Consider the following 11,103-nt stretch of genomic DNA (forward strand, 5'->3'; position numbering starts at 1 on the left):
CTCATGCTCCCCACAACACGCAACCATCCTGCACACTCAGCTCTGTTTTCCTGACACTGTAGGGTGTGAAGTCAGCCCTTTCCGGATGCTGTGGCCATCCCCTCACCACATATTCTCGAACTCTAGACAGTACTGGATCTTTACCTGTCCATGTTCTTACTTGCTCTGCAGTCACAAGTGCCGTGTCAGTGTCCTCCAACATCAAAACTCTGTCCTCTGGAGCTGCACGGATAGGTGTGCCTGGCCGTGGAAGATGGCTCAAGGCATCTGCGTTCCCATGGTACTTGCCCGCCTTGTAGACGATGACATACTCATATGCCCTCAACGTCACTGCCCACCTCTGGATCCGGGGTGACACCATCTGTGGAACTGCTTTCATTTCATTGAAAAGAGAGAGAAGAGGTTTATGATCGGTGCATATGGTGAACTTCCTGCCATATATGTACTTGTGGAACCTCTGTAACCCAAACATTACTGCTAACCCCTCTTTGTCTAACTGGGAATAGTTTTTTTCCGCTGGTGTTAGAGTTCGGGACATAAACCCTATTGGTCTTTCAGTTCCATCTTCCATGCAGTGTGAAAGAACTGCCCCCACCCCGTAAGGTGAAGCGTCACAAGAGAGAATGATGTCTTTCTCTGCATTGTAGTGAACCAGCACATCCGACGACAGCATCAGTTTCTTGGACTGTTCAAATGAAACCCCCTGCTCCTCTCCCCACTGCCACTGTGTCTCCTTGCACAGTAGTTTGTGAAGAGGTGCTAACACAGTTGACAAGTTTGGTAAAAACCTGTTATAATAGTTCAGCAGTCCCAGGTAAGCTTTTAACTCCGCCACATTGGTAGGAGCAGGGGCGTCCTGCAGTGCTTGTACCTTCTCCTTGAGTGGATGGAGCCCGGTGGCGTCCACTCTGTGTCCCAGGAACACTGCCTCATTCCCCAGGAAAGTGCACTTACTCCTCTTGAGCCGGAACCCTGCCCTCTCCAATCTCTGTAGTACCTCTCTCAGAGTGCTCAGATGCTCCTGGTCGGTTCTTCCTGTCACCAGAATGTCATCCAGATAGATGGAAATATGTGGAATCCCTTGCAGTACACCTTCGATTGTCCTCTGGAAGATAGCTGGTCTAGATGAGACACCAAACGGTAAGCGGTTATATGTAAACAAGCCCTTGTGTGTATTTATGGTGACATACTTCTTTGATTCATCATCCAGTGTAATCTGCAAGTAGGCATGACTCATATCCAACTTTGTGAATTTCTTTCCTCCAGCCAGGTTTGCAAAGAGATCCTCTGTTTTGGGAATCGGATACTGCTCTAGTTTGGACACCCGATTGACTGTCAATTTATAGTCTCCACAGAGTCTTACTGAATTGTCCGGTTTTAAAACAGGTACTATGGGAGCTGCCCATTCTGAACATTTCACTGGCTCCAGTATGTTCTCTCTCACTAGACGGTCAAGCTCAGCCTCTACCTTTGGCTTCATGGCATAAGGCGCAGGTCGTTGTTTAAAAAACCTTGGCGGTGCCTCCTTGTCTACATAAATCTTAGCTGGGGGGCCATTAAATGTGCCAAGTCCCTCCTTGAACACATTCTCATGTTCACTCAACACTTCTTGCAAAGTCAACTGTTTGCCCGCATCTATTTGATGTACTGCTCCCCAGTCTAATTTAAGTTCTTTTATCCAGCCTCGACCTAACAGGTTTGGTCTGGTACCCGATACTATAACTACAGGTAGCTGTTCCACTGTGTCCCTGTGTTGTACAGTTACATTAGCTGTACCTAATATCGCTACTCGTTCACCTATATATGTTTTAATATGCAGGGAGCAAGGCTTTAACTCTGGAACTTTTGCACAGTTCCACAATTTTGAGTACTCTGCCTTGTTCATTATGGTCACGCCGCACCCTGTATCCACTTCAAAGTTCACCTTAGAGTCATTTACTGTCAGTTACAATGTGATAGGAGACACTTTTGGAATGTTCTCTAACATGCTATACATTATGAACATGTCCTCTTCTTCCTCAGCTTCCCCGCTGATGTGGTGTGCTCCATGTTTTTTCACTTCTTTCCCTTGGTTTTGCTGTCCTCCCCCTTTTGGTTTGGATTCCTCCACAGGTGATTTCGCCCTGCAAGCTCATTTTATGTGTCCTTGTTTCCCACACTTGTAGCACTTTTCCTCCAGAAACCGGCATTCACTCGCCAGGTGATCACCCTTGCACCTATAACATGCCTTCACATGCTCACGTTGTGGTTTCTGATGCATGTTCAACTTGTGCACAACAACCTGACCTGCAACTTGCATAGCATTAGCTCTGTCTGAACCCTGTATTTCTTTTACATCTCAGTTCGCTGTCTCTATGGCTTGAGCAAGTTCCAATGCTTTTTCATAAGTAAGCCCAGTCTCGGATAATAATCTACGCTGCATTCGGTCGTCCATAATTCTGCAAACTAGCCTATCTCGCAGCATTTCCTTCAGGTTGTTCCCATAATTGCAATCTTGTGCTAATTTACGCAACACCGCTACATAGTACATTACGCTCTCTTCCTCTTTCCTGTTGAACCGCTGTACAATCTCACGAAGCTTAGGGTTGAAATGTTCTTTTAACAAAGCCACTAATTCAACAAATGATTTGTCTCCAGGCTTTTCAGGACTGAGCAGATTCTTCATCAAACTGTAGGTTTGGCTTCCCACCGAACTAAGCCGAATGGCTTTCCTTTTTCCGGCCTCATTTATTTCATTTGCTTCGAAAAAATAACCCAACACTTCACAGTATTCCTCCCAGGTTTGTGCTTGACTATCAAAAGCGGAAACCATTCCTACCGTGGCAGCCATGCTCTCTTCCAGCTGGTAGCTAACCGTAGCTCGTAATTTTGTTGTTTAAACGTCCTGGCAGACTTTTCTTCTTTATTCAGGGTCCTTTAGTTACCTCGTCGCCAAATGTGATAAATCCATGTAGTGAGACAAGGACTCGAAGAGGCAATATCGTAGAATTAGCATGAGTACTTTATTAACAAACAGAGTAACAAACATCATGCCTCCATCCTGGCATTTCACCTTTGCTGACCTTGACAGGAAGCAAACCTCTGACCTTAGCAGCAGCATTGGCTACAACACCACCTGGTGGATAACCTTAATCATAACATCCCAGATTATTATACACTTCATTTAAAACTCATTGGCCTTGATTTTCATTGGGCCGTGAGGCGGGCTTTTAGGCGTGCGGGGGGTTAAAATCGCAAAACCTAGGGGTCGCGACCCCCCCGCCTGGTTCCCGCCTCCACGCCATTTTAACCTAAGTGTGTCTGATTGACCCGAATCAATCCCGCCTGCAACAGGCGGGACTGGTCTTTAGGGCCCTTAAACAGCACTGATTGGCCTTTATAATCCCATTTTAACAGGCCCTTGCCTGTTTAACCCTTTTCTCACATAAAACATGCCTGGTGGGGATGACGCCTGTGAAATCTGGCGTGAACACTATTGGCTTGTTGACTATCAGCTGCAGGTCCAACATTAAAGAGGATATTTGATCAGTCATCATTTGCAGGTGGCAGGACTTTGTTGTCTCAGGTCTGGGGGAACTTTTACCAGGCCTAGCCACACCTGTGGAAGGTTGTAGCCTCACACACTTCTCCAGTGTGACCTCCTGCGAGACCCCTCTCGCCACCCTCACTCAGCGCTTCCTCAACGGAGTCATACACCAGAAGCATGGGAGCCATTTATTTCCTTTCCTTCGCGGCATTAGATGAGGAAGAAGACCAGCTGCGGCCCCAGCAGAACCAGCACCAACAGCAGCACCAACAGCAGCAGCACCAGCAGGAGCGCCAAGCTGCTGCTCACCCACCTGAAGCTGCACAGGCCAGAAGGGGCCAGCGCTTGGAAGTGGCTTGAGAGCACCTTGCTGCACATCAGGGGGCCATGGGGACCCATATCTGCACTGGCAGTCCTACTCAGAAGGACTTCCATGAAGGTCTGGTTTCTCTGTTCAGTAGATGCCCATCGCTCCTCAAGAGATGTCATTCTATTATGAGCACTCACCATGTTTTCCATACCCTGGCGACTTATCCTTTCCATGGTGATGCGTTCATGCGCCAACGCCTCCACAAAGGCTCTGCTCATGTTAGTGATGGACTCCTCCATTCGCTCCACACTCACATCGACCCTGGAGACAAAACCTGCCAGAGACTCCTGCATCTGTTCCTGGAGTTCCAGTCCCGCTGATCTTATGGATGGACCCAGAGGCAGAGGGTCGACATGCAGCTGAGCCAAGCTGGCAGAGTCCTGCGCCCTCCGACTAGGACTCTCCACTGCTATCCCTGTCTCCACAATCTGTTGATGCTCACTTGTGAGCTGTGATACACCAGGTGATAACACTGCTCTATGTCCCGAAGGTCCCACCGAGGTGTGAGTGTCTGCGCTGGTACTGGATGCGCTGAATTCTGATGACGCTGCGCCCTCAGAGGTTGCAGATTCCTCTGAGGAGTCTGGAAGCTCGGGCTCTTCCTCCTGGACAGTGGGGATGGGGGCTCTCGATGGTCCTGTGGGGGAGTGAAGGAAAGAGTTGGAGATGTGAGGTCAAGGTTACATGCACATTGCATATTGCAGATGATCATAGGCCCATCTGTTATAGCTTCAGAATCATTATCAGCGACTCATGCAATGTCAATGAGAGAGATGGAAAACTATTCTGCCACCAGCTTGCTGTGATGCACCCGTCTGTCCATCCCCCACTTGCGCCTCATCCTCCAGTCCTACGATCTCCAGGATCGCCTCCTCCCAGGGGGTGAGGTGGGCTAATGATGGTGGCCCTCCTCCCGTCCTCGCTTGTTCTCTTTTATTGTGAGCTCTCTTTTCCTGCACTGCAACCACGTTCTTCGTGTGAGCCCCAAGGAGTTGACTTGACCTGCCACCTGTAGCCACACAGCCTTAGTCTGACTGGGAGGACTCTTTCTCCCTGAAGAAGGGAACAGGGCCTCCCTGTGGGCCCTAGCACCATCCAGTAATGCCTGGAGTGAAGCCTCATCAAATTTGGGGGCAGATCTGGCCCTCCCACTGGCCGTTGCTCCTGCAGTCTCCTGTGCCATCTTAATGGTGAAGTTTGGGAGCCTGCAGAGGAAGCAAGGCTTGCTGTGGACCTTGGGAGCAGCAGCAATGATGACGTCGTCATATTCTGCGACTTTATGACTGGAAATACTCAATTGCCAAGGCTTCCCACACGCTGGAAATCAATTGGCCAATTGAGTTAAAATTGCATCAATCTCACAGACCCATTTACAATCGTGTCGGAATCACTAAATTCGGGGAACCCGCCAATTCCCCACACCTGAACTAAAATCGACCCCATTGTACCCAAACATGCGTTTCCTCTTTAAATAGCTTTAATTTAAGATCATAGGAACAGAAGTAGGCCATTCAGCACCACGCACCCGCCCCCCCACCCGAGCCTGCTCCCCCATTCAATCAGATTATGGCTGCTTTCTACCTTAACTCCATTTAAAAAATTTTAAAAAATTCTTGGTAGCATTTATCTATTCAGAGGGCAGAATATTTTTGTCATTAAGGGGCTGAAGTGTAAATCACATGCAGCAGGTAAGTACACTTTTGTGGATGTTTGGTGATAACCAGATCACGTTCGGCTGTAAAGCTACTTATGATCAAACAGGCTCACAAATGAAAATTGGCTACTTGAACAAGTTGCTGGAGAGCTGCCAGTCTGTGCTTGTGTAACTATATCTGAGTATGAATTAGCACATTCTGTAGAAAATAAAAGAAATATGGAGGAACTATTTTGTTTGATTATTGTCAAGGGAAAAGAGCAATAAAAATAGTTTGTATCCATCCTAAACTTCGACTAAGCAATGAGGCAAGCTGGCTGGAATCACCCTATAATTCAGAATCCTATTTCTCAGGATTGTTGTCCTTTCAGGGAATAAAACCACTCTCTTGACTATCTTTCATTTTTTAAATTAGAAAGTGGGGGTACAGTGATCCCTAATGCAGACTTGTCAATGCTCTTGGCCAAAGGTCCTGTGGTGAGTTTTTATAAAAATATTGTCTGAGGTATATGATGCAACACAGACTAATTACTGCATGTTGGTGGAATTGTTAATCTTAGTGCCTCTTCAAAAAGATGGAATAGAACATTTTTTATTTTTCATATGGCCAGAATCATTTTTATACCACATAGAACTTACTAACCTATTAGTTCATTATGCTTTAATATCACTTTTCCCTCTAGTAAATCATATCATATTCATTTTCTCCATGGTAACCTACATAATTCAATTTGAAAAAGCATATTAAAAGGAAAAAATTGTATACTTTAAGCTATATCAATACTAATTTGCAAGGAATAAACTTTATTAGTAATATTTTTCAATATTTTACCAAAGTAATAGATTGCTTATTTAGAATTAAATTATTAGGAGAAATCCTGAATTGGTCCCTTGCAGTCAGAATCAGGGGAATTTATAATGGGGAACAAAGACACGATGCGGTCTCCTCTACATTGGGGAGACCAAACGCAGATTGGGGGACCGCTTTGCGGAACACCTCCGTTCAGTCCGTACAGGTGACCCTGAGCTTCCGGTCGCCTGTCACTTTAATTCTCCGCTCCACTCCCACTCTGATCTCTCTGTCCTCAGGCTATTGCATTGTTCCAATGAAGCTCAACGTAAGCTCGAGGAACAGCACCTCATCTTTTGATTGGGCACTTTGCAGCCTCCCGGACTCAACATTGAGTTCAACAATTTCAGATAATTATCCCTGCCCCCATTTTTCATGCAGTATGATTTTTGCCATTCCCATTTGCAACATTTTATCTTTCCTGCCTCTTACAAAAGTACAGGATGTTCTTTCAATTCCTTCCTCCCCTCCTAACCCCCCCGCCACCCCCCCCGGTCTCTGCACCTGCTTAATATCTGTTACATCTCCAGCTTTTTCCAGTTCTGATGAAGGGTCCCAGACCTGAAACGTTAACTCTGTTTCTCTCTCCACGGATGCTGCCTGGCCTGCTGAGTATTTCCAGCATTTTCTGTTGTTATTTCAGATTTCCAGCATCCGCAGTATTTTGCAATTCAATTAAATACATACTTTGGTTCTCTCTTCACAAAGGAGGGCACAAATAACCTCCCAGAGATGTCGGGAAACATAGGGTCTAATGAGAGGGAGGAACTGAATGAAATCAGTATTTGTAGGGAAATGGTGTTAGGGAAATTGACGGGATTGAAGGCCGATAAATCCCCAGGGCCTGATAATCTACATCCTAGGGTACTTAAGGAAGTGGCCCTAGAAATAGTAGATGCATTGCTGGCCATCTTCCAAAATTCTATAGACTCTGGCACCGTTCCCATGGATTGGAGGGTGTTAGATCCGTGGTTCAGTGGAGAAATAATTACACGGATGCTGTACATAAACAAATAACAGGTCTTTACTGGAGTAGGGTAATCTCTAGACTGGGGTACAGAGGCATGCGCACAGCTTATATACCGGTGTGGTCACTGCCGGTACTACAGTATACAGGAGCTGTAAAAAGTAGTTCTGACTTAAAGCACATACACTACAGAGGGTAGCTAATGTAACCCCACAATTTAAAAAAGGTGGTAGAGAGAAAACGGGGAATTATAAACCGGTAAGCCTGACATCGGTAGTGGGGAAAATGCTAGAGTCCATTATAAAAGATGTAATAGCAGAGCGCTTGGAAAACAGTGACGGGATCGGACAAAATCAACATGGATTTACAAAAGGTAAATCGTGCTTGACTAATCTACTGGAATTTTTTGAGGATGTAACTGGTAGAATAGATAAGGGAGAACCAGTGGATGTGGTGTATTTGGACTTTCAGAAGACTTTCGATAAGGTCCCGCATAAGAGATTAGCATGTAAATTTAAAGCACATGGGATTGGAGGTAAGGTACTGACTTGGATAGAGAACTGGTTGGCAGACAGGAAGCAAAGAGTTGGAATAAATGGCTCTTTTTCCGAGTGGCAGGCAGTGACTAGTGGGGTACCGCAGGGATTGGTGCTAGGACCCCAGCTATTCACAATATATTAATGATCTAGACGAGGGAACTAGATGTAATATCTCCAAGATTGCAGACGACACAAAGCTGGGTGGGCATGTGTGCTGTGAGGAGGATGCCGAGAAACTCCAGTATTGCATTACATCTTTTATAATGGATTAGCATTTTCCCCACTACCGATTTGGACAGGTTGGGTGATTGGGCAGATGCATGGCAGATGCAGTATAATGTGGATAAAAGCGAGGTTATCCACTTTGGTGGCAAAAACAGGAAGGCAGATTATTATCTGAATGGCAATAGATTGAGAGAAGGGGAAGAGCAACGAGACCTGGGTGTCCTTGTGCACCAGTCACTGAAGGTAAGCATGCAGGTGCAGCAGGCGGTTAAGAAGGCAAATGGTATGTTGGCCTTCATAGCGAGAGGACTCGAGTACAGGAGCAAGGATGTCTTGCTGCAGTTGTACAGGGCCTTGGTGAGACCACACCTTGAGTATTATGTGCAGTTTTGGTCTCCTTATCTGAGGAAGGATGTTCTTGCCATGGAGGGAGTGCAGCGAAGATTCACCAGACTGATACCTGGGATGGCAGGAATGACGTATGAGGAGAGATTGGGTCAATTGGGCTTATATTCGCTGGAGTTTAGAAGAATGAGAGGGGATCTCATTGAAACTTATAAAATTCTAACAGGACTAGACAGACTAGATGCAGGAAGGATGTTCCCGATGGTGGGGGAGTCCAGAACTAGGGATCACAGTCTAAAGATAAGGGGTAAGCCATTTAGGACAGAGATGAGGAGGAATTTCTTCACCCAAAGAGTGGTGAACCTGTGGAATTCTCTACCACAAAAGGCAGTTGAGGCCAATTCATTAAATATATTCAAGAAGGAGTTAGATATATTTCTTAAGGCTAAAGGGATCAAGGGGTATGGGGAGAAAGCAGGGACAGGGTACTGAATTTGGATGATCAGCCATGATCTCATTAAATGGTGGAGCAGGCTCAAGGGGCCGAATGGCGTACTCCTGCTCCTATCTTCTATGTTTCTATGGATCATTGCACCACACTCGAACACTGACATCTCAGGCTGGTGAAGGCCGTGAGACACACTTACAGTAGCTGGAGGATCAATATGTTTTTCACTTTTGCTTTGTAATCAGCCAATACTGAGTTAGGAAATGAATGGAAGCAAAACATCATCATCCAGGAATGAGAAAGATGACAATCACCAGAGTATCAGTGTTGGTCGAGCCCATGGCTGCTGACAGTTAATAGCATCTTAAAATTCTCATTTGATCTGAAAGGTTGGGTCTCATACAAGGAAAAGGAAAAACACCCAGTTGAATATTTCTCCAAAAAGTCGATGATTTGGAAATAAAAAATGAAATGCAAGAGCCTCAAGTATAGGAGGAGGGTATCCCGCCTACTTAAGTGTAAGAATACTTAAATAAAATTGTTTTTTTCAAATTGATTTTGTCTTTAATTCACAGATATTCATAGGAAACACTGATTATTCGAGACACAAGAAAAACTACATCAATCCACCCATTTCTGCCAAACATATCCGGATTATTCCGAAAAGTTGGTACAAGGGCATTGCACTTCGACTAGAATTCATTGGATGTGATTTTGAATAAAGATATTTTCAAGGGCATTCGCAGGAGCGAGGAGAACCTTTTGTTAAAAGACAAAAAAAGACTTCTAATTAAAATCATCAATGCATTTTTTAGGGGGGACTCAACATAGGCTGAATTAAGGCTGATGTGAAAAATCAGGGTAAATTTTATTACTAGTTATTTTGGTTTGGATTAATGTATAAAACATTACAATATAATTCAGCATCAAAATACAGCTGATGTTGGTTGGATCTAAATCATATATTAAATAGTCTGTTGTTTTTGCCAAAAGATTTTTAAAATAAAGTTACGTAAAATGCATCAATGTATAGTACTTTAGAATTTGTCTGTAGATATTTTAAAATACAGGTTTTCTTTCAACTATTGTTTGGAGTTTTAGTTTAGAGTATTAACAGTAAGGGGGTAGGAGGAGTGGGGATGGGGTTAGGGAGAGAAGAATGAGACAAAAGAGAAGGGAGACAGTGGGAGTATGGTCTACAGTATCCTCTCAGCAGAGGAGGGGGAGTATAGTGTATTGATTATTTTTGTATTGTATAAAGACAAATTATATTAATTGAATTACGTGAGTCTGATTATAAACTGTTCTATTTGTACACTTACTGTGAAATAAAGAAGCTTAACAATTCGTATTTGTCCTCATCTCACCAAATATTTACCTTCAGGGAGATTGAAGAACATGTGAAAGACATTAATATCCAGTACAGATCAGAAGCTATTGTTGCACTCCCGGGCTATGCTATCATATAGTTAGTATGGGCATGGTCTAAATGTAAGACACTCGGACTGTTAATGGGAGTAACTAGCACCACTGTGCCTGAGAAAATGTCTAAAGCATGACCCTAAACCTAAATATATAAGGCAAGACTTAGAACGTACTGTGAAGATGTGCTGCTAATCTGTACATCCCTCTTTATTATTAAACACATCAGCCCTGAAATTAGATCGGGGGCTTGCCGCGCGTGCAAGCCCTCGATCTGCACTCGCCCTGCGTGCCGACATCTGAAGCCCGGGCCTGCTTGCATTTCCTGTCACAGGCCCGGTTCAGCTGTCGGCGCGCTGTGCTAACCTGATCCAGCGGCGTAGTTAGTGCGATGTGCCGGCTGGGATCAGGTGAGCACTGTGCAGCCAATCAGGGGAGGGGAAACTCATTCATGAGTTTGACAGTAAGAGCTGTCAAACTCATGAAAGGTATGGGCTGCCAAAACACTACTTTAACTTTAAATAAAATTTTAAAAAACATCCCACTGATTATAATAACTATAAATAAGTTTTAAAAAATGTTTTAAACAATTAATCAATTTTTTGAAAAAAATAAAAAATTTTAAAATAGGGTCTAAAACTAAACTTACCATCCTGTAAATTCTTTAAAAATAACAAACCTGTGGGAAAAAAATTTCTACATTGTACTAAAAGCCCACTTAACTGAAAAACTAAATACTTATGTCTTGTTTTTCCAC

General features: G+C 44.4%; 1 protein-coding gene across 1 annotated transcript in view; it reads left to right on the forward strand.

Moving 5' to 3' along the window:
• f5 (coagulation factor V) overlaps nucleotides 1-10,271 on the forward strand; it is a 130,503-nt gene extending 120,232 nt beyond the window's left edge. Inside the window, exon 25 of the mRNA XM_086006708.1 lies at nucleotides 9,500-10,271. Coding sequence (XP_085862834.1) covers nucleotides 9,500-9,646 — 147 coding nt within the window. The 3' untranslated portion in view covers nucleotides 9,647-10,271. The remainder of the gene's footprint in view (nucleotides 1-9,499) is intronic.
• The last annotated feature ends 832 nt before the right edge of the window (nucleotides 10,272-11,103 follow it).

Source organism: Somniosus microcephalus, chromosome 14 (assembly GCF_052327205.1).
Source record: "Somniosus microcephalus isolate GS21.2 chromosome 14, FLI_Smic_1.0, whole genome shotgun sequence".
NCBI classification, from domain to species: domain Eukaryota; kingdom Metazoa; phylum Chordata; class Chondrichthyes; order Squaliformes; family Somniosidae; genus Somniosus; species Somniosus microcephalus.